General features: G+C 30.6%; 1 protein-coding gene and 1 pseudogene across 2 annotated transcripts; both read left to right on the plus strand.

Annotated features, from left to right (window-relative positions):
* The first annotated feature begins 482 nt into the window (after positions 1-482).
* LOC106463580 (cytochrome b-245 light chain-like) lies at positions 483-13,280 on the plus strand. 2 transcript variants are annotated; one of them, XM_022391109.1, is made up of 7 exons: positions 483-867; positions 2,061-2,130; positions 2,321-2,395; positions 9,054-9,137; positions 9,951-9,981; positions 10,985-11,066; positions 11,778-13,280. In XM_022391109.1, the coding sequence occupies exons 1-7, from the start codon at positions 810-812 to the stop codon at positions 11,786-11,788; spliced, it is 411 nt and encodes a 136-aa protein (XP_022246817.1). In that variant the 5' UTR covers positions 483-809; the 3' UTR covers positions 11,789-13,280. The 2 variants fall into 2 exon arrangements, with proteins under 2 accessions (XP_022246817.1, XP_013779081.1); XM_013923627.2 differs by lacking the exon at positions 9,951-9,981 and having other exon boundaries at positions 484-867.
* A 4,303-nt stretch (positions 13,281-17,583) lies between these two features.
* Positions 17,584-24,710, plus strand: LOC106463577 (annotated as a pseudogene).
* Positions 24,711-25,140: the final 430 nt, after the last annotated feature.

Below are 25,140 nucleotides of genomic sequence, written 5' to 3' on the forward strand. Positions count from 1 at the left end.
CCCCCCCCCCCCCCCACCTTCCCTCTGACAATCCTTTGCCATAGGCGAATCGAGTTGGTAAAAGAGTAGCCCAAGAGTTGGCGGTGGGTGATGATGACTAGTACCTTCCCTCTAGTCTTACACTGTTAAATTAGGGACGGCTAGCGCAGATAACCCTCGTGTAGCTTTGCGCGAAATTAAAAAAAACAACAACAAATAAACAGGCGAATCGAAAGGTTTGTGATGAGATACCGCTAAACACGCTGACGAAAATCACAATCAACCCTGTTTTTTAGTTCAAAAGAAGTTGGGTAAAGCCTTTGTGGTGGCGGATACTATCTGGCTGCCTTCTCTCTGGAAGTAGTTCAAAATTTGGGACTGATATATCTGAAACCTAGGGTACATTTTTTTTCACCCTTGGGATTTTAGAATGTTTGTTTAGCCTACATGCGCAAGATGCCTTTGAAGTTTAAAATTCCAATTTCACCTGCCTCCTAGTGGTTGCTATGTCGCAATTAATTCGTGATTGACATTCGCTTTAATAAATGGAGTTGTAGTGCTGTTTGATGATTATCATATGATATATACAAATCACAATGTTAATATTATTGATTAAAATAATTAACATGTAACTAGTTTCTGTTTTAACTTGCTGTTACTGGATATAACATTATAACTACAGTATTACGTTAAAATTATTTTTCTGGTATTAACGTTTACTGAATAATAGGCTTAGTACATTAAATTTTAACGTAGTCGGCTCAGCTTGCTGAGATAAATCTTCCTTGAATTTGAAAGCGAAAGTCAAAGTGTCATCAACAACGACAAAAATGGGTCAGATGGAATGGGCTGTTTGGGCAAATGAACAAACTTTGGCAAGCTCGTACAGTAAGCATTAACTTAGTACTAACTTTGTTAGTTACCGAAGTAGTAGTACCACATTTAAATTTAAAAATAAAAGTCATCGTAATTTGTGCAGTAGAGATAAACGTATTTTCATCAAAATGGATAGGAAGTTGCTCCAAACAAGATTCTCATTAACTGGAAAAGGAATGAAAACAGTATAAGACTGCTTTAAAAAATGAAACTAAATGAAGGAAGCACCTATAAATTTTGTAATTATAAATATCATATTTGTACTTGTAGTAGCAAGATTTTTATTCTAAAAAGGATACACTTAGAGCAACTGTGGGCTGGTTGGACCTGTGGAATAGTTTCCAGGGTAATGGTGAATTACATTCATTAGATTAGATGAGCTCAACCTAAAGAGGCTAGGTAGTAGGATGTTTGAGGAAGCTCTGAAGATATTCACTGAATATAGTTGTAACTTAATTGGCATAGTAGTGAGAAGCTTGGGAAATTGGAAATGAACAAACCAATAGGATGGATAGGTAACAATGAAATTGGAAATACAAGATTTTGAGCATAAGATAAGCTAAGAATGTTGGCCTAAAATTGTAAAGCATTAAACTAACGAGCAACATTTTCTTTTCTTGGTGCAAAGTTAAATAATGAGCTATTTGTATTCTGTCCATTACAAGGAATCAAATTACAGATCTTAGCATTGGAAATTGTTAACTTATTGCTGTCCTACAGTGGATAAGCAACATTGGACTGTTATCACTAAAAAAATATTGCCAGATGAAAAGTTCTACCACTAACTTTAAAATGTTGGCCATTTAATGTCTTGAGTTATTTTTTCAACAATTTAAACAAAAGCTTTATGTAGTGGGGATTAAGTATGCTGATAAATTTATTTGCAGTGAAGAGCTTAGAATATTAAGCTTATTTGTTTTCAAGCTTTTAAATTCTACATATTAAAACAACAACTATTTGAAGAAAAATGAAATCATTGTTAAGTTCTTAAGAAATGAGAACCACTCTGCACAAGACATGTCATAAAAGATTAAAACTTGACCTTATGCATATTTTAAACTTGCTTCATTAAAGAAATACTATTAATATTTTGGAGTAATTTTTAATTTTATACCTCTCTTGAATTGTTTAAACTGCTATACATGTGACTGCTATATTGTAAAACAGTATTCATTTAACACACTATTTTTTTTGTATATATACAGTTTTGATCATAGGAGCATCAGTTGGACTTTGTGGAATATTTGATAAATGGGGAATAGCTGTCTTTGGCCTGTATCCTTAATTATCTTGTCAATTAGACAGTTACATGTGTACATACATTTAAATCTTTTAAGCTGACTAATGGTGATATACATAGTTCATTTAAAGCTTATTTTAAGTACTGTTAATTATGGTTGAGTGATATATATACAACTATGTGTGTGTGTGTTTCTGTTTGTTAATTAAAACTTGACTGATACAGAATTACAGGAATTGGTGTGCTATTTATTGAGTTTCCAAGAGGCTTGAATAAAAAAGGACAAACAAAAAAGAGGAGGTTAGTGTCCAGCTGTTCTACAGATAGGTTAAAAATACACCAAATTATATTATTATATTTGACTATTACAACTTGCATGAAACATTTCAAGAGTAGAAGAAAATCTTGATGTTAGTTTCTCAAAAATAAATTCAATGTCAAGTTAATAAGTGTTGTTATCTCTATCAATTGCAATTTTGTGAATCTGAAGAGCACATTTTGTTTATTTTTATGTGACGGCTATCCACATATGAACAAGTTACTGCATATGTATTGTTTATGATACAACAAACATACATAATAGTAGTTTAACTTGACCTAAATGTATATTTTTTTTATCATTGATTAACTTAAAGATATTAATTGTATTTGTCTGATGATTTACTCAAGAATTTTAAAATTGAAAATTTGTAGCAGTTCATCTGAAAAAATCAACTTCAATGTCAGAAATGTCCATCAAATGGAAACATTATCCTATATTAATTGTTTATTATATGATATACAGTACAGCAACAGTTATAAGTCTTGAATCCAAGGTCTCAACACACAAGTGTTTCAGGAAAGGTTATAAAATAAATCTGTTCTTGTAGCTAACATGTTTATACACATATAAGAAACTCATTTTGGAGCATGTCAACTAAAATAAGTTAGTTAGTATTCCTTAGTTCTTACATTAGCATTAATAAGATGATATTGATCAGATGTGGATTCTCCCCTTTTTATCTTTAGCCCATGAACTAGTATTTTACCCATTTTTACTGTACACTTCCATAGAGTTGATGTAGGTTGGCTTCTTTTATGCAACACCAGATAAACTACCTGCTAAATGCATTAGGAAGACATAGGGACCACAGGGGATGATATAGGGAATTCAGTTCCATACACAAAACCCCCTACCCATGTCACTCCCTGTGGGGTTCTAAGGATATATGCTAGGTTTGGTGATAATTGGTTCAGCAGTTTGCCAATTATAAGCAGACACACAGATAGACTGTCAAATAATGGCTTAAATGACCCTTTTAACTTGTGACACAAATTTTTAAATTGGATTAGCATTGGAACTTAGAGGTAGGCCACTAGTTATTGCAGGTTGGATTAAGATATTACTCCTTAATAATATCATCAAGACTTCCCACTCTGCAGCAAAAAAATATCCACACACACCATTGAAGGCTCACCAATCTGTTTTACTGTTTTGTTTATACATTCTTATTCTTGTGGACATTTTCTCTACAGAATTATCCTAGAGTATCTAGAAACCTCAGTTTTTTGTTTTGTCAGTCCATAGTAAATTGTCTCATTTGTTTTTCAATTCTTCTAATCCATCCTCTGCAAAGTCTAATAATTGACCTTGTTCATTTGTGAAAAAATTGCTTTTTTTATTGAAACTGCCTTCAAATAGTTCTCTTGCTGATTCTAATCCCATTCATATTCTCTATTTATTTATTTCTGGGGTAATTCGGATATTTGGATAACTTGATGTTAAAAATCTTTGAATGACATTATCCTTGTATCTGGATGTTTTTCATCTTGTAATGTTCTTCAAACTGCACCCATCAAAAACTGATTTTTTTTTAATAGTATGCTGCTGAGATTTCATTATGTTAGACAATGATTTGTGCTAATTTCTTATTGGTTAGTTGTAGTCTTTTTTTCTTATATTGAAGTTCACATATCACTAATATATTCATTCATTAACATAAGATTCAGGCAATGATGAACCATTTAGTCCTTCAGTACTGTTTTTTAACACACAGAGACCCTTGAGAAAAGTAAAATTAAACCCATCCTCTATTTTTCAGGAAATTATCAATTCTCCTCTTAAACTCTTATAAAGTGAAAGCATCTAGTACTGCTGATGGCAACTTTTTCCATAAGCTAGTTACTTAGAGAAATATAAATGCCTTTAGCTGGAGCATAGTGTATCTTTTCAAAAATCTCAAACTTGTATCCTGTCATCTTACTGTATCCAAAATAAAACATAAAGGAATTAGAGGCCTTTAGCCTATCAATCTCCTGAATAATCTCTTAAGCTTAACAAGATTACTGTAATAGCCTTTTGGACTTGTCACATGGCTTGCACATATACATATAAGATAGGCATTTTTACTAAGGCTTGGTAAGTGCAAATATTTACTTAGTATTCTAGATAAGTGTTAAGAAAATGCAGTAAATATAGCCCAAATTATGTTTTTGTTATGGAGCTCCTGACATGCAATGTACAGCACTGCCAAAACTGTAAACAGTATTTCTAGTGAGACCTAACTATATTTTGGCAGAGAGATAATTACATTTTTTGACATTTAATCATTCTACACACCCTAAAATTTTTGTTAGCTTTGCTACCTAACAACAAAGTACTGCCTTGATTGCATGAGTGATTTATGTTAAGATCCATTTTTTCAGTCACACTATTTATGAATTCCAATCTATATTAAATGTGTGACACAAAGTAAATAACCCAAATGATAACTACAAGTGCTTTGTTTTGCATTTACTATAAAGGTCATTTGCAAAATATTTGTTTACTATATTGAATGATGAAAGTCATTCTGTAGCATCTCAACATCTTCTGTACAGCAAGTATATCCAGTAGTTTAATGACATCAGCATATTTTACTGATGAATTAATTATGTCCCTATTAATATCATTAATGTAAAAAGCAAAGGCCCTAGCATTTACCCCTAAGGTATTCCACTAATAATAAGAGTCTAGTTTGATTATACTCCATTTGCTTTTCAATTACTCTACAATTCAAATAACTAGTCTTTCCACAAACTCTACTGATGTAATTTTAGTTTCTAAACTTTTGGTTGGCATCTTATCAAAAGATTTTTGAAAATCTAAGATTGCCAAGTTCATCCCTTTTTCATCATTCAGATAAGTAACATCCTTGAAAACATTTACAAGGTTAGTAAGATGTGTTTCCTTTTTTGTTGAATCTGTGATGGCTTTTTTTTATGATATAATTTTTTCATTAAATGATTTTTTTTCGTAGCATCTTTTATCAGACTCTATAAAGAAAATTCCCATAACAAAAGTACAACTAATTGGTAACTCTTATTGCCCACCCTTAAAATATAGGTAACATTACCTACTTTCCAATCCTCAGACACATGCCCACTCTTTGTTGATCTGTTAATAATGACAGAGTGGGGCAGCAAATTCTGTCTTAACTTTTTTATGTTTTTCACTTGTGAGGAATTAAGTAAGCATTATTTCTTTTTTTCAGATGCAAGCAACTGTTAGCACATAATCATTACATATTATATTATTATACACTATTTACATTACACATACATAATTTCTATTAATAATTACTTGCAAATTTCTTACTTACATTTCATACAATGATCTTGTCTAAGTTTATACTACAGTGCATGATGTAACTCAGTGATACATTATATTGGATTTTTATTGTTGATTGGTATGTGAGTTACTAGTATTATAAAATCATACATATTATATTATTATATGCTATTTACATTACACATACATAATTTCTATTAATAATTACTTGCAAATTTCTTACTTACATTTCATACAATGATCTTGTCTAAGTTTATACTACAGTGCATGATGTAACTCAGTGATACACTATATTGGATTTTTATTGTTGATTGGTTTGTGAGTTACTAGTATTATAAACATGTGACACTGACATATGCTCAAATGCAATATATAAAAACTTCACTGCCAAGTTAGAAAATAGTTTTTATCAATAGGTTTTTTTTATTAGTGGTTTTTTTCATTAGTACTGTTTATACAGAGAATATCATGTAGCCACCACTGGTGCCTGATTGGACTTGCGACTTAGCTTGTGAATGTCACTTGTCCTTATGTGGTAATAAACGGTTCCCAAGATTACTCAATGTGCCTTTGTAAGAGCTAGTTGAGGCTAATGTAGATGACCTAGTCGCTCTGTTACATAACTAGATCATCACACACTACAAATCACTTCATCAGTATGTGTAATGAGTCCCCTTACTATGTAAAGCATCTTCATTGTCTTATTCCTCATTGCAAGCACCTTTTTCCTAATTCTATCAATTTCCATCTTACATCTTTGCTTTATAATCTTAATATTATCCCCCCCCCCCAATCTATTTGTATAATCTTCTCTAAAGCTGTCTCAGACTTATCCTCAAGTAAGCAAACTCTGCAATAAACAGATGTGCTGGTGATTTGAGATAGGGGGTGTGTGGGAAATAAATGTATCACTGTGAAAGCATATCAACAGACCAAGCATACTCAGTCTAGGTTTAGCGTGACAAGAAGTTGACGTGACTTACATACCAGCCACGAACAGAGGTGTGATATTTTCTTTGGCCAAACACTTACAGAAAGGGAAATCATTCCATGACATGTTACCAAGTGTATCTACAATTTATGTCTGAATGCAAGTGGAACTGATAGCTACTAAATGTGTCAATAAATCTGAGTCTGATACACTGCTTTAGACTTTAGAGCTTTTGTTATTTTTATTAATTATGTGTTGCTTAGAAGTGTCACCTTTCCATAATACATATCTCTAGCAGAGAGTTAAAACAGACTGTGGGTCATAGAGAAAATGAAAACCTACTTATAATAAATATGTTCCTCATATTATTATTTTTTTACTTAAATGTTTATTTAGAAGTTACCCATGATGGTAAAAATAGAAATCATTAAACTGTAGAATCAGAAGTGAGAATAAGACAATTAAGTTTTGTACATCAAAATTATTCTTTGTTGTAAAGAACATTAGTTATCTTCACTTGGAATAGTGGGTGTAGGTTTTGTTTCCTTATCTAAGAAAGGATATTAACTTATTGGAGAGGGTTCAAGGAGGGTTACTATATGTAGAATAATTCTAGAGATGGGTTACCTTACAAGGGTAGGTTAAGCTTTCTTATTTTTTCTTGAGTAATGAATATTAAATGTTGATTTTAATGAAGTTTACAAGATTATTTGTTTGGACTGATAGGATGAAAATCTCTGGTTTCTTTGTGCTATATTTGAAGAAATTAAGATGAAAGAAAAAAAGTTTAAAATTTGGAAAAGACAGGCTAAGCTACAGTTAAGACACTTTTGGCTTTCTGTCAGGGTGATTGACTTATGAAATGAGTTACCATAAGTTGTAGTAGAGGCCAGTTTAAGACAGGATTTTACTTTTCTCATTGTTAGGTGTGTAAGGAGAGGATCTTATAGCCCCTGGTTGTCCACATGTTATGTTATGAACTAGTTTTTGTTTAACTGATCTAACTGTCAATGGCTATCTAGAATATGTCCAAATTTGTAACTAATGTGACTAAAACTCTCCTTCCTTCCTCTACTAATTGCTGTCGTAGCGATCTTCTATACAGAATGTTTTGTCATAGGTGTGAAAACTACTTCATGTTTTTCTAGTAGAAAAACTAATTGTCATAAGTATTAATTTTTGTGTAAGATTCATATCAACATAATTATTCAAACCTAGCCTACTTAACATTTTCAACTTTTCTTAAACTGTAACTTGTGCAGAATTTGTTTTATTTATTCACTGTAAAATGCGATACTAATTATTTTCTTTTTCTGAAATTAATTTGGCACTGTAACTGATATCATACTGATGCTTTAATTCTCTTTAGATAATTTGACAGTGTCCTGCATTGATGAAATAACAAATCAATGATTTAAACATTTTAAACATTATAATACTTGTAAAAAAATTTAAGTTCATGAATGTGAATGTAATTTTTGTTTATTTTCAGAAACACTAGATTAACAAGAAATAAATTTCTGTGTAATAGTATGTAAACTATCAAAAGCTTCTCTCTGTAATCATTTGTCACTCATTTTATGGTTAGGCCTATCACTCTCACACATTACAAGTCAGCAGGCTACTGAAATTGTCAAGGAGTTTGTCCATGTTGTACCAAACCAGCAACAATATTCAAAGTGCTCTCTGTCTATAATGAATACCTTAAAAGACCTTTTAAACAAATAAAATAATCTTGTTGGAAACAGACTTGTGCAAGAAGACATAGATGTATTACAATTGAAGGATCTTCAAAAGTCTTGAGTGCTTTTAATTTATTAGAGCTAAATTGTGAGTATCATATGAAAAAAGAAAAAATTATTGAAACGTTAAATTCTGCCAACCAGTATAACTAAATTGACATGAGAAATTCTGCTAGCTACTTCCATTTTCATGTTGTTTGTCTTTATTTTAAGTAATTTGTGAATTTAAAATCACTGAATGATTATGATAGTCATATTGGAGTCTTAACCTTCTGGACAGAAATTTGTGGGATATTCGTTTTTAGCCGAAACTTAACTGCTGGAGTGGTTAATTAATTTAATGTTTGCAAAAAATGATCAGAAAACACAGATGTAAAAAAAAAATTGAGCTAATTTAAGATTTCATATAGTTTCATTTTTGTTTAGTTAAATGTGAAGTTACTGTAAAATGCTCTGGAATCAGGTGTTAAAAAAAGAGAGACCAGGGTTTGTACCATATTATTGTTACTGTTATACAGTGTTAAGCATGAAGCTCAGTATCAAAAATGTATTAATAATAATAATCTTAACATTTTTTAAATATACATGCAATTAGTAAAAATATCTTATAGTTTGTTTTTCTTTAACATTCAAGCTTACATAGCTATTAGAGATAAGGAATAAAAACCAGTATTAATAACTAAAGTTATCATACAGGTTGCAGGAATGCATTGTTCTTTATGTTTCTGCTACTGGACCACTTGCACGAAACTATTATGTCCGCTTTTGTGTATACATGTGGTAAGTTGACACATTATATGTATTGTTGTTTATTGTAAGCTTAATGTTTATTATAAAGTTTTTATATTTACTGTTTCAAACAACAGAATTTTCTAAAATAAAAATATGTACGAAAGCTTTATAAGCTTATGCATTTAACATTTATTTAACCAAATGATTATTTTCATATGATTGAGCCTGAGATAGATGAAGTTACGTTTCAAAACTCAACAATACAAGGATGAGAGATCTTTTACAGATATTTTTCTGAACATTTGGTTAGCTTTGCTTATCTTGAGATGTTAGGTAAAACTCAAGAACCATGTTTGTGAAACTTGGATCACCATTCAGAATTTTGACAGAATAATGAATTTGACTCATTCCATGTGTAAAGCAGTTTATCTTATTTCAGTTTTTCAAATTTTAATAATGGTTATAATTGTTCATACACTCACGGCTGCTAACGACATTGATTAGTTTAAATATGAAGTCAGAATTAGGAACTTAACAATTTGAACTATCTCTGACATTTTAATCTTTCACAACTGATACTTATAGATTCAACTGTAGTAATTAATCCACCATAAGAATGCAATTAGCAGTGAAACAGAAATACTGTTTTAAATGGTATGAGTTAATATAGTCATTAGTCATCCAAACTCTTGATCTGAATCTTTAAAGTTACTTTTATGACTTCCTAGGTAGTTCTTTTGTTTTAGGAATAGGCTGTTACATACCCTTCTCAAAAGTGATCAGTTTTTGGTAGCATCACATTATCTATGAAATGGCAATCAATGTCAAAATGTAATTATAATGCATACTCTTTCACCACAGCATTATGTTGGCTGTGGATCGTGTGTTTTTGGTGAGTTGAATATTAATTTCTATTTTTTAAATAATGTACTCAATCCTCAACTTGTATTATTTAAAAATAGGTCTCTCAATAACACTCACTAAATTGGTTTCAGGCTTAGCACACACATTTTAAACTGCATTCTGTTAGCTTTAGTAATTATTTTGTTGATCAAATACTGATCAATTAATAGTTTTTCAGTGTTTTTTCTGGGGTGGGATCTTTAAATTTCTGAAACTCAAACATCCTTAGAAACCAATCAGCTAACCTGTCTTGTCACACATGCCATAAAATGACCTCTAACAATACATGGTATTATCCAATGGACACACTAAAATTAATTTATCTTTTGAGAAACCTAATAGTAAATTCTATCATCTTAAAACGTTCATGCATGAAATACTTCAAACAATAGAATTTTTTTATAAAATGTAATAGTTTATATATATTTTACATACTTTAAATATTGTTGGTTGGATAGAGTTCATAGATAATTTGTACTTCTAGCATTCTATATTCCAGAAGTTAAGCTTTTATTATATTGATTCTAACCTTATAAACAACTCAGAGTATGCTCTAGTTAGATGTTTAGCTTAAACTAATTTTTTACATAATCAAATGAGTTTACATGCAGTATGAGTTAATCATAATTGTAGTGCTGAGTACATGTTCAAAAGTGAGATAGATATATACGCATATTAGTCTGATTTGATGGTATATTTCAAACTTTATTAACCCATTAACTGCTGCAGGAGCAGCTCAGTTGCCATTTTCTGACTCACAGATAAAACTGAGTTGCCATCAATCACAATAAAACGGTAATTTTCGTCATTCGCATAGAGTTATAGTTATATATGTGTGACTGACGGATATTTCCGTCATTCACAGCTGAGCCATAGAACTTCAATGATGAAAATATCCGTCATCCACAGTTAATGGGTTAAGTAATACAGTAAGTAACAACTTATGATTAACTTAGTAAATTGTATGCTCATTATTATTTACAATCTTACAGCCTAGCAATGCCTTGTTGTTTCATGCTTCCAACATTTTTGGGTGGAATGTGTTTGTTCATGGGTGCTTTCATCTACTTGATGGTATGTAGTAGTTTTTGGTTGAGAGTTTAGAATAGTTGGTTTATTGTAATTTCTGTAGAGGATGATATCCCACATATTAGTGTATGCTTGAAGAAATAAAATTAAGAGTTGCTTGTAGGAAAAGATATCTTATTAATGTTCTGCTTTAAAGAAGGTTAATGAAAACTACTATAGGCTACTGTACTTTAGGTATAGTATTGAGTCTTATCCAGTACAAAACTACACTTGATTAGATGCAGTATAAAATGTTCAGAATTTTCTACCCTATGTGTATGTGCTTCTCCAACTTTAGTTGCATATACTGCTTCCTGATACACTTTTTTTTATTCACATAAATTTACTAAACCTATAAAATTTGCATAAAACCAATACCCAATACATTAAATTAGGTCTAAAAAGACTATTGCTATGGTTCAAGCTTGTATCATGGTTAACTGATTCAGGTCTAGTTACTTTAAACTGTAGCCTCAATTTAAGGTTTATATGACTATATTTGAATTAAATTAAAGCCTGATTTGTTAGTCATTTCAATAACAAAAAATACACTTCATAGTGTAATTTGTTTTGTCACTTACAAAGTCTTTGTTGTGTTCTTATACTAGAACTGTAAAAACAAGATATTGACATATATTTGTTTACACAAATTGTCACCTATAATTCTAAACTACTCTCAGTACATTGAGTTTTTTTTTCTTTGGTTTAATTGTGCAGGCAGCTGTTAATGGTGAATCATGGAAACCAGGTGTTGAAAAAAAACCTGAAACACAACTTTCACAAGAAAGAACAGAAAAATCTCCAAGATTGACTCATCGCTTTGTTGATGCAAATGATTGTCAGGTTTCCTTGTCTATCACTGAAATGCGAGAAACAGTTGTTTGAAATAAGATTCTCTTCTGACGTGCCAAATCTAATTCAGTATACTTATACAAGCTTTTATAGACATATAAATGTCATTTGTTTTTTTTTATTATTATTTTAGTGTTTTTAACTTTTTACATATAAAAATATGGTTTGATATGTCGACATTTTATAACATATTAAGCATTTTTTACTTAAATATATAAAAATACACTATGTTGACTACATGTATGTAGTAGACCTATTAAGTGTTGGAAATGGCTTGGAGAGAAACTTTGTTGAACCTTTCTGAACTTATTGTTCTCATGCCACGGGCTGTAACACGTACATTGTCGAAAGGTTTTCAGACAAAAATATAATTTTGATTCTTTGTCACTTCTTGAATTCTATGGAATATTTGTTTTCAGAATCTTCTAAAACTTAGCACACTACTTGCATTTTGTCTTTGGATTCTGTAGGGTGGTAGTCAGCTTTGTGTTCTTTTGTCTGTGATTTGTTTTTAAGCTATCCTGAAAATCACTGTAATATATATATATACCATGTAGATTTTTGTAGAAAGTGACAAACGTGTACTCATTTTTTATATCCTGAGAAAAATTTGGCATTGAAGTTTGATAAAAAAATTTGTAATTTATGATTGTAACTTTTGTGAAAGGTGCACCATCAGGTCAGCAAAAGCTTTAAACATGTTTATATAGGTCGAAAGTTTTAAACCTCTATTTTGATTGATGACTTACAGTATTATTGTTTTGTTAGGATTTTATGGTCTGAGATTCGCTTTGATACATTTTATTATAGTTTTTTTTGTTTTTACGTATAGTAGTTTAAACTAAGTGAATGCAAACATTTGCTATTTATAACTATGACTCATTGTACACATAGTAAAGATATTTTATTGTAATGTTTTATATTCTGGAGCTATGTACTTATGGACATTATTTACTAATATACACCATCAGAGTTGATAAATTTGAGCTTTGTAAGCATTTATTTCAAACATGCTGTAAAAATGTATAAAAGACTGAGATTTGCCATAAATTTATTGTTAATGGCTGTAATGTTGAGTATTCCTACTTGGTAGCAAATGTTTTAACAACATTAGAACTTGTTAAGTGGAATTGCATGTTTTGAGTGAATGAGATTCAGTGTTTAATTATTCCAAGTCATTTTTGTAGTTAATGTTTTGTTGAGGTGCTCTTTTTCTTACAGTAGCACGTTAAAGCAAGCAACAACGATAGAATATAAGCTCATGTATGTTACTGATTTACTTATTGAGATGCATTTCATTTAACTTACTAGTGTTCAATGAAATTAACTTTTACACTATTATGAAAAAAATAAACTATTTGAAGTATAGTAGTTTCTGGTGGTATTGATTAAACTGTCACTATTATAAAAATATACTCATAAGTTAACAAAATCATTTTTATAAGCCACAATAATTGCATTAAAGAAGAATTCCAATATGATACATAACCTCAGCTCATATCTAGCTTTCCTGATTCGGTGCTACCCTTTATATGCATACGATTTTGCTCTACACTAGCCTTGAGCCTCCCACCTAATCTCACATATTTCCATGTGATATTGCTGTATCGTTACATGCAAGTGAGCATGTAATAACTGTCTACCAATAGGAGTGTGATACTGTCTCTTACTGCAGCTAGCTCCCTCTATATTGATTGTTCAAGCATCACTTCTAAATTAGGCATTTATGCATGCAGGCAAGTCCTTTTTTCACTGGTGCGATTTTCCCTCCCTTCCTTCCCACTAAAAGCTGGTGTTAGTGACCGGAAGGAGGTAAGTCTCAAAAAAGTTATTTTATTGTCTGCATAAAGTGCTTATAAACAGTACCTGCATAGAGGGCATGTGAGGGCCAGCGTAAAGTTTTGCAAATTAGATATTGCCAAGGGCAGTCGAGTGGGGTATATGAAGACTGGAGCAAAGTGAACACAACATTAAATGGCAAAGATGAAGATTGAGAAATAGCTATTAGTGTCAGTGGAGGTATGTATGTTTGGAAATACATTTTCAGTTTAGGAAAATGATAACTTTAAATACATCTTTTCAGAATTAAAGTATTCATATAAGTGAATGACACAGGTGTGATATGCAATTTTAAGCAAATGAAATGATAAGAAAGTTTCACAACAAAAATGTATATGAATAACATATATAACACATGTACCACAATTATCCATTTGGTCCTTCAAGACTGTTCTTGTACACCCACCCTAAAGAAGAGTGAAAATGTAAACCCACCTTTTATTTTTCTAAAAGGGTGAAACAGGGATTACCAGCCAATAATTGATGAACATTAGATGACTGTAACATGTAGATACTCAATGCTTTGTGTACTATACAATTGGTGTCTTTAGGTAGCCAACCCCTATATTATGTATGAAGTGAAGAAGTAAAAAAAAAAATCAATGCACATAGTATTAAATATTATTACATTTGTAGAATAATTATGTTAAAAGACATGAATGTTTATTTAAAGTGATGTTATAGATGTACATGTTTTATTTTAAAAGGCTGCTTTTCTACTGGTAAAATTGTATATGAGATTACTGGGGTTGTGTCTTAGTCTAAGCATATATTTGTCCATTGCTATACTTTATATATAGAGAATTTAGTTAAACAGAAACTATAAATGCTCACTATATTCTCAAACAAATCTTCAGGACAATCTCCAGTGCAGCTTAACATTTTATATCTTGAACTAATGTGTTCAAATATTCAATAGCTACAGTAAATCATCATGAACCGTATCAGCTAGCTACTAGCTATGTTTATTATCATTACAGTGTATAAAGTTAGCTACCTTATCAAGTAATTTTTGGCCCATAGTTGAGCATAAAAAAAGCTAGCGAAAAGATAAGTAAAAAAATTGGGAATTTAAAAACCTGCAAATAGGGATCGTAAAACAGTAAGGAAACAAGACTGGAGATGCTGTAGACATTATTTACTCAAATTACAAATTCCTATTTTGATTCCACCAAATGTAATTCTAGGTAACAGCATGGAGCCAAAGTAGGGGTTTGTAGTTTGAGTAAATAATGTCTACAGTATCTCCAGCCTTGTTTGCTATTTCTTTTTTTTTTTAGAAACCCTATTTGCAGGTTTTTTAATTCTCAATTTTTTATTTATCTTGTATATATATACATATCAAAATTTTTAAAAATCTGTTGGATGCAAGAAAAGACATGCATAGACACTGTGCTTGCTACAGGAATAACTTCTTTATTTGGAGTTTGTATGGAGCACTGGAGACCTAGTAAAGTAAAGGAACTCTAAGAGACTCTGGATCAAGCCTGGAGATTACAAGTATTCAGTTTACCCTGTTATAAAATAAAACTGTCTTAAGCAAGGCCTAGTCTTTTTTCCAAATCTTATGTTTGTGTCATCTCATTCTATTATCTTCAAAATACAGCATAATGTTATTAGTGGTCTTTATCCTTTCTATTTCTTGGGTAGTTTTGTAAATTTCAGTAAGATCACCTCTTCCCTTTTTTTTCAGAAAAAATTAATTTAACAGAAGTTAGCTTATCCTTATAAGATAATCCTTCCATCCTCAAAATTATCCTACATGTAGTGGCCTTGAACCATTTCTAGTGAGTCAATATCTTTTCTTGGATAAAGAAACCAAAACTGTACACAGTATTCCATGTAAGACATAACTAGAAAATTTGTTTAAAGAGAATAACCTTTCTTTACTTCAAATTTTCATATGAACAAATATATATAATAAAATTCTTTTAGCTTTACTAGCAACAGAGAACTGCCTCAGTGGCTTAAATCACTTGCCCATCACTAAATATATTTCTCTTGAGTCATTATTTAGGGGATTCTCATCTACATGAAATGTGTGAACCAAATAATAATGATAACCCAAATGTATTACATTGCACTTACTATTATTAAAGGTATTGTGTTAAATATTTGTACAACTTACTAATTGGTTGAAGTTACTCTGGAATACAAGTAGAAATACTGAAGAGTTTGATGCCTTCAGAAAACTTTGAAGATTATGCCACTATAAATTGTTAATGTAAATAATATCCAAGCACTGACCTCTGATTCACTACACTAGTAACAAGGGTCCAGTTTTGATCAAGCTCAGGTATTGACAGCTTTTTGTTCTCTTTGATCCAGCTACTGTAATAGGTCTGTCCAATATACTAGTCTTTCCTCAAACCCTACTGATGTGACTTTCTTAGCTAATCCTATTTGTGGTACCCCCCCAGTGGCTCAGCAGTAAGTCTTATAACACTAAAAACCAGTTTGATTTCTTTTTACTTTCTCATGTAGCAAAATGTCAAATTACTATGATCTCATGTCATTTCTCAATGATATCATTCATCTGATCAGGCTTTAACAATTACCAGTTAAAAACTTTCAACCCTTAAAATACCTTGAATAACCTATATACATTAACCTCTCCTGAAAAAACCTCTCATCATTAAATAACTTATGATTAGGGATTTCAAAATAACTCCTATAAACAGTGTTTTTCAAATGAATGAAGTTTCAGTAATTCCTTTGTATCAGTCTTCCATTTCAGTTAGAGCCATGAATTCATCCATTTTGTTCCTAATACAACTAAATAACATTATAATATTAGCAACTAATCTTATCTTTTAACCTACCATGTTTTTTTTAAATTATCTAAAACTAATATTTAATTTTTTTCTATTCTGAATATTTTTTTTCCAGTCTCATCATTGCTATAGATGTGGTGTTAGTTAGTTTAAGTTATCTTTAGTGGATATTTTTAGAGCTTCCCTAAACAACTTACTGCATATTTATTTTTGTCTTGCTTTTGTGTTTTTTTTTATATTCTCTTGTCCAATGTTACTAATGAGGAGTAGAATTTCCTGAGACCAATATAACTTAAGAACAAGTGGTGAATCAAATGATAGGTCGGCTTCATATTTATTTTTAGTATCTTACTATCTAGCATGCTTAAGTGGAGCCCATCTCCAGTATATAATTCACCCTTACTCTGAAATCTACCCTACAGATCTAATCAGGCTATCTCTGCTCAAGTATATCAGATAATCTTTCATTCGACATCTAGCCCAAGGGAGCACACCTAAAAAAGGACAACATGTATGTTTTTATCTTTAAACTTATGAAGTTTTTATCCTTTTTAAGCAGCTTTTTTGATTAACAATTTTCACAAGAAAATAGAAAATATTGGTCAAAGTAGGTGCAAAGAGTGTTACTGACATATTATCTTCACAGAATGGAAGATGTAATTGATAGTTATCATCCTGGCATATTTCTTAGTAAATTAAGAAATTTCTGGGTGTTACATATTCCATTTTTATCATCAAATTGCATTTGATTTAAGTCATGAATTTAGGGTTACTAAATGTTTGTTTTTATTTTTACTTAGCTAATATTGTGTAGAAAGAAGTCATATATATTGTGGGTGAGTTTACTTTCAACATTTTTTTAGCTATATAAATGTTGTAACTGTTTAATAGATTTAATATAATGTGCCTAGAGACAAATGGAATGTTTGTATAGTAATAGATTTTTCATTGTCAATATTTAATATGTATAAATGTGTGATTTTCTGTTCTGTAGGACTACTGTATTATGTTACATACTGAATAAATGTTTCCTTTCTCAGATTGTCACACAGTTAAATATGAGTGAAGTTGGAAACTGGTTCCGCAGTCTCCCCAATTTACTCATTACTGGTTTGGTTTGTCAGTTCTCCTTCCCCCTTGCTGGAAGGTTTGATCTTTTGAATCCAAGATATTTTATTTTGGATTATGATGGCTTCATTCATCATTTCCAGGTATGTTGGTATTTTTTAAGAGGAACTACAAAAATATTCAAAAGAATGGTACCTTTCAGATATATGTGGGAGTGTATTAATGACATTCACTTTCAAATACAAAATTAAGCTACATGTAAACCTACTTGTTTTTGGATTTCTTTCTAGTAAGTTTAAGGATAGTACTAATTTCTTCTCTTCAGAATGTGTGAAACTATTCCCCCTGAGCTCTGAAAATGTGAATAAAATTTATTCTTAAAAATATTATACAAGGAGTAAATTAAAATCATTTTGAAAATCTGAATTAATCATGGCTTAGAGTAATGAATACTAACATAATAAAACATATTCACTTTATTAATAACTTAGCTCTATTTTCTTTCTAGTTTTGGAAGCCTATTACAGCCCTGTTTTACTACCCATTAGGACCCTCAACTGGATTCTGTTATTTGATGAATTTGTATTTTTTGTACAACTACTCAATTTGTCTTGAAACGGGTAAGTTGTTATAGTTTCAAAATACTATTCTATTATAGAAAACTTTTTTATGTTGTGTAGCTGTATAATGGTTATAGTTATTGGCATTGGGTAGGATTGTTGTACAGTTTTATGTACATAATGACTTAAATGTAAATAAAAAGTACTTGAAGGTTATACTAGACACTGAGAAAAATTAAGGCTATTAAATCTTAAGTACTTCATTAGCACTAATGGGTTACCTGTATAATATGTTCACTGTCTACTGCTGTATTAAACATGAGTATATATATATATCCATTAATAAACAAAAACAAAAGTATTATAAATTCTAAGCATTTTCAAAGCATACACCTACAATGGCAGTTACTAATTTACATATAGATCTATAAATTATATAACAAGTATACTAAGATGTGTTTCTTTGTTAACATAGAAACCTCAGTGGAGACCTCTAGTTATTTTAATTATCTAAATCTCTTTTCAAGGACCCACCCATTATTTCTTGCAGACATGACAAAAACGTGAAAGAAATCCTGTTGCACAGTAACCTTAAACAAAAGCAAAATGATACTCCAAGCACTCACACATGTAAATGAAACAGGTGTGTCACCTGCCCACATATAAATAGTACTACTCATATACGAGGAAAGAACACAACTTTCACCATAAGACAGTACTTTACATGTACCACTGAATGTATCATTTACTGTATAATTTTTAAAAAGTTACAATAGTTTATACATTGGGCAAACAAGTCGCCGACTCGGTGATCGGGCACGAGAACATCTAAACCATATTAAACTGCAGAACCAAGATACACCTATAGGCAAACATTTCACCATCAACAACCATACAGTTGAGAACTTTTCAAGTCTTGGACTTATTAGTGCTCTATCAGATATTCACAAAAGAGAATGACTGGAAAGGAGATTAATCTACATTCCCTACAACTATCTGGTTTAAATGAATGCTGTTCTTGGAGATTAATCTACAATCCCTACAACTATCTGGTTTAAATGAATGCTGTTCTTGGAGATTAATCTACATTCCCTACAACTATCTGGTTTAAATGAATGCTGTTCTTGGAGATTAATCTACAATCCCTACAACTATCTGGTTTAAATGAATGCTGTTCTTGGAGATTAATCTACAATCCCTACAACTATCTGGTTTAAATGAATGCTGTTCTTGGAGATAAATGTACAATCCCTACAATTATCTAGTTTAAATGAATGCTGTTCTTGGAGATTAATCTACAATCCCTACAACTATCTGGTTTAAATGAATGCTGTTCTTGGAGATAAATGTACAATCCCTACAATTATCTAGTTTAAATGAATGCTGTTCTTGGAGATTAATCTACAATCCCTACAACTATCTAGTTTAAATGAATGTTGTTCTTTCCTGTAGATTTCTATTTTTTCCATTTTCTGTTTAAATTTTAATTGTTATCTGTTTTATCTTTTTGTGACTTGTAATTTTTATGTAATAGATGTAATTATGCTTAGAATTTTCATGTTCAACACTCAAAATACTATGCATGCAAGTTCTTTGAATTCTGCACATGTGCTTTTGTTGTAAACTGTACAATCTGATGAAGAGTGCTAGCTCAAAACATCATCCTTCTTTAAATAGAAATTAAAAAACTGGGCGATTGTTCAATCTATTATTTAACAAATTAAACATAGCTGTTTTTCAGTCTGAATTCTGGGATGAAACTCTTATCAATAAATTTAAGCTCAAAATATTATTTCCAAAGTGCAATGAAAAGTGGTTCAAAGTGCAATGAAACAATAAAATTAAGTGGAAGCATTTGTGAAAAGGTTAGAGGCTTTAATCTATTACAATAAATAATTGTAATTGTCTGTTACAACATGCAGCCATTCTAGAAAAAAAAGTACTTTTTGATTTTTTTTTCTTATTTTACAGCTTTCACTACAGTTGGTATTAGGATAGAGAAACTAAGAGGTAAAGTATAAAGTTTTACCACACAAAAATTGATATTCATTTAGGAGGTTATAGATGTTATGTAATGAAATAGGTAAACTGAAAAAGAAAACATTATTTTTAAACTTACTCAAACTTGTCTGAATCAGGCTGACTCAGTACTAAATTCATAGACAAATCTTTATAGAAATACTTTATTAAAAATCCTGATTTCTTGCATTATCTGCTAAAAGCTTACCACATTTTGTGAAACTGCACATGGTAAACATTAATTCTCCTGTACAAGCTCAGTCCAATGGACTGACCCCATGCACATAGGGTTAATGACTATCAGCCGTGTTAAAACTGAATGGTTATGTAAAATAGAACTTTCTGATTAACATAACGAAATGTAAATTCTAAAATATTGGGAAGTATTTTTGCTCTTTTATTCGAAATAGTGTCTCACAAAAAAGTTTTGGAAATTACCCAACATAAAAAAATGCCTTCAAAATTAAATCATATTTTATGAATTTTTTCAAGCCCAAACTAGATACTATTTAGTAAGTTTTTCTAAGTTTTGTGCAACTTAGTGAAATATCTGTACTATGAGAAAGAAAAATTCAAGATATTGGTGACAGCCCTCTGGTCTACAAAGGGTTAATATGATGTCATCATTTTTTATGTGTGTGTGCATATATCTTAATATATGCATAAACTTACCATTTTATTAGGACCCTCACACATCCATTTTGATAATACCTAATTTATTTGCATATTCAAAATAATGGGTCTTGGATAAGTCATTTGATTGCTTGACCCTGTAAATGCAGAGAGGTAGTCATATCATGGTTAGCTGCAAGACAATGCTTAAGAGCAAGGATTTATACAATTTCATGTGAAGGGATATAGTGGGAATATCATTAATAAAAACTTTCTTTAATCATCAAAGTCTGTCAATAGTTATAATCAAAAGGGAATACCTCTGATATTAGGCATAACTGTTGCTACCACTTGTTGGTGTCTGTGGGAAAATATAATTGGATAGACTTGTAAAGTTTTTTAGTAATGAGACTATAGTCAACTGACGAATTCCTTCAGTGTTGACCAGGGTTCAATTATTCCTAACCATAATATGAAGGTCATTACAAATTCAGTTACATCTAGGTAACATAAAGTTAAAAGACCATTAATCTCAGATGCACGCAGGAAAGCATGTTTTTAATAGTACATGTAATTGGAGTGTGTACTGTGGAAGAAATTTTTTCTGTACTGATGGAAGAATGCAAATGTGAAGAAAGTTACATAAGGCACTTTACCCTGTTTCTATTGTGTAATTATGTAGTCTACTGGATGTGATTTAATGGTATGGGTAATGCTGAGTTTTTGATTTCTTTAGGATTACAAGTAATGTTCAAAATGTATCTGATCATTTCAACCAACTATGTTCAACACCACAATACTGCAGTACCTCTATTATGAGCAAGGATGAAACAATCCATAATTTTCAAAATTGGTATCAAGAGTATGAGAGTGGTTTCAATCATTTTCCTTGGCCATTATAAGCATTGGAACTCAGTTGGACTAAGTATTTTTGGGACAAACTTAAAACTGTTTTTACCTCTATAACCCTCTGTACAGTTACACCTGATGCCTTCCAGTATCTCATGTAGTCTATGTCATGCTGTAACCAGAGTTTTACTGAGACAAAAAGTAGTCCAGTCTGATACTTTATCAGTAGGAATCACAGTAATTGGTCAGTGTAATAAGTGTATATATATGATTAGTGTGATTTAAAAAAGTTGTTTTGATATTTGGTTGATGTACCTTTATATGTATCTATCTATATATATATATAACCGAAATATCAGTCAGTGTTTTCTTATATATAAGTACATACATATATACATATGTATATATAAATAATTAGATGTGAAGTATTCTTTTTCATTCACGGTGTGGGATCTAAGTTTTTATCTTATTCTCAATTCACTCCAAAAAAAGTATAAAATTTTATGCAGTGTTCCCTTTTTGCAATGATAGGTGCCAAAGTTAACATTTGAATTGGAAACATAGTGAGAAAACTAATAGTTATTGAATTGCTTATGAGGATTGTTGGTAGTGTTCTATTTGGTCCATGAACTATGGTGAAAGTACTGTATAATTGATTTGTGTGTTATAACTTATTCAAAGTTTATACTCTGGTGACTTTAGATATTCATGATAGGTTTTTCTCGACGTCATGCAGTAGTAGGATGGTTTGATATGGATTTTCTAGTAGTGATCTTGCTATGGCCAGCTACATGGAAGAAACCATGTATACAAATTTTGTTTTCGGTCAGATGAGTATGCATGTTTGTAAAAGTTGGAGTTTGACTTCCTAAACTTTGGTATTTCACTGGGTATTATAACTTTCAGTTGTTCATAGCAGATAAAGATATCTTTAGTAGAGCTGTAAGATAGTAGATGGTAAAAAGAATAAAATTTGTCAAGTCTCATAAACTTAGTTATCTAAAGCAAACACGCTCATCAGTAAAATGTAATCTAGCAGTTTGGGTCTCAAGTATTTGTCGTGGAATAAAAAATAGTAGTATATAACTGTTATAACTAATCAGTGCCATAAACAATTTATTTTATTAAATCTCATTTTTATAGTGCAGAGATAACCTGATCAAATGAGTACTTAATTTTCAGGTACTGTACAAGAAAATGGCAGTACTAAGTTACAAAGGATAATTAACAAATATTTACTTCACAAAATAACACTATATATTAGTAACTATAATAAAAAGCTACTTTCATTTTACAAAATAAAAATTCTAAAAGCTATTGCATAAAAATATGCTCCTAAATCAGTTTCACATGTACATATTAGTTAACAACAAAGTTAATTATGTTGTACTTTATTAATCCACAAATAACCATGAATTATACATATGAAAATTCTTCCATATACATACATGTGAACTATAGTTATATTTGTACCTGATATATCTTGTATTAACATTTAAAGCTCACATGGCATACAACTATAAAAATAACAAAAAGAGTCATTTGTATATTTGAGTTATGAATGATTCATTATGATGCCATGGATCTTTTAAGTTTTGTAATTAATCAATTTAAAAAAAAGGGCACGTACCTTTTTTTGTGTGAAGAAAACTGTATTAAACTAAGATAGTGCATTATTGTTTCACATACGACTTTATATATTTTATTGTAGATAAATGTCTAATTATTTGTACATAATGCATAATTATTATGTGTACGCTATGGGTCTTGTTTGCCTTCCAGTTCATCATGAGTGGAGGGTAAGTATTAATGGATTGTTATAGTTATTGTATTGCTAGAAGAATTTAAATTGTACTTTGCCAAAGGTAATAAAAAATATTCTTTATTTATACACATTTTCTGGAGGATATAGTTTTTGATAGATTTTAGTGATAATGAAATTAGAAGCTTTTTGACATTAGGTGAAAGTATTTGATGTCAGAGAGTTGTAAATTAAGGCTATAATGCTTGCTACTCTGTTGATACAATTTAAATATGTAATGTTTTAAGGTATCCTGACCAATATTAAACTAATACTAAAAAACAATTTTTTGGAGAATATTGGTTCAGTTGTAACTGGTGTTACTGTGTTTTGATCAAGAATTGGATGAATGACTATTTTAAATTATTGTATTCAATATTAATATAGTATGTAAAAGAACTTTGTGTAATTATTACAATATAATAAGATTATATATATATATATATATATATATATATTTATAATTTCAACTTGAATATTTATAAAAGAGAAAATTCAAAATGTTCCAGATGAATTAAGCAATAATGCAAAATACAGAACAGATGAAAAAACAAACATGATGACATCAATTTTATGTTTTATGCAAAGAAACATTTTAAATCATGAATTGGCTTAATACAATAAAATGGCAGAAAATTTAATTTTATGTTGTGTATTAATTTTAAAAATATGAAATAGATTGTTTCTGTTTAAGAACTAAAAACTTAGGTAGCCAGAGTATGGTCTCAAAATCATCAAATGTGAGATGTAAAATCTAAATGTAAGAAGTTGACCTTTATTCATATTCAACAAGGGTGTTAAAGGTCAAGTGGCAGTTTTGTGTTATAAATCTAGAGGCTTTTATGTCATAGGAAAGTTCATTATTTATGGTTTTGGTATAAGTTATTTTAACTACCTTTATTGACTGAAACTAAAAACAGAATTCAACCTCTCATGATTGGGTTAAGTAAGTTAATCTTCAGTTCTCATGAAGGGCAGATTTACTATTACAGTTAAGAGTTTAGTATTATCTAAAGAAATGTTTGAGTAATCCAACAAGATTTTATATATTTCCAGGGGTTTTGATGACTTGATAGGGATATTAGTAGGCCATTTGTACTTCTTTTTGATGTTCAAGTATCCACAAGACTTTGGAGGAACAGCATTTCTTCAGACTCCACAAATTCTGTAAGGTTCTTTAGCCTATATGTACCACTGTGGTTATGATTTGTAGGACCTGTATTTTATACTGTTCAGAGGCCAAAGTGTTTTTGTTATAAAGATTAGTAAGATAAAAGTCACTCTCTCTTTTTTTTTTGTAATTTCAAGCAAAAACAGCACTTAATACCATTAATGTTTAATTTCCTTTCCTAGTGGTTTTCAAGCCAATACTTTACTTGCCAGTCTAGATGATAAACTCCAACATGATATTTGTACCTTTGGACTTACCCTAGATAACATTGTTTGTTTCCCACAGTTTGTCCTCAATAACAGTCACTTTTGATTTGGTAAAGAAGTATATAAACAAACCAAGGGTGTACATATGGGAACCATCTGGCCCCCACTTTTTCTATAATTAGCCGTGGCATAACAGGTCGTAGAATGGTTTTGAGTTCTTTTTTTCAAGTACAAATATAGCTCCGTCATCTCTTGACTGATTTGAGATCTAAATATAGTTTTGGACTCAGGAGGTCAAAACCTTTCGGTTATTATATTTGACCACACCC

This window comes from Limulus polyphemus, unplaced genomic scaffold, assembly GCF_000517525.1.
Source record: "Limulus polyphemus unplaced genomic scaffold, Limulus_polyphemus-2.1.2 Scaffold1440, whole genome shotgun sequence".
Taxonomy (NCBI): domain Eukaryota; kingdom Metazoa; phylum Arthropoda; class Merostomata; order Xiphosura; family Limulidae; genus Limulus; species Limulus polyphemus.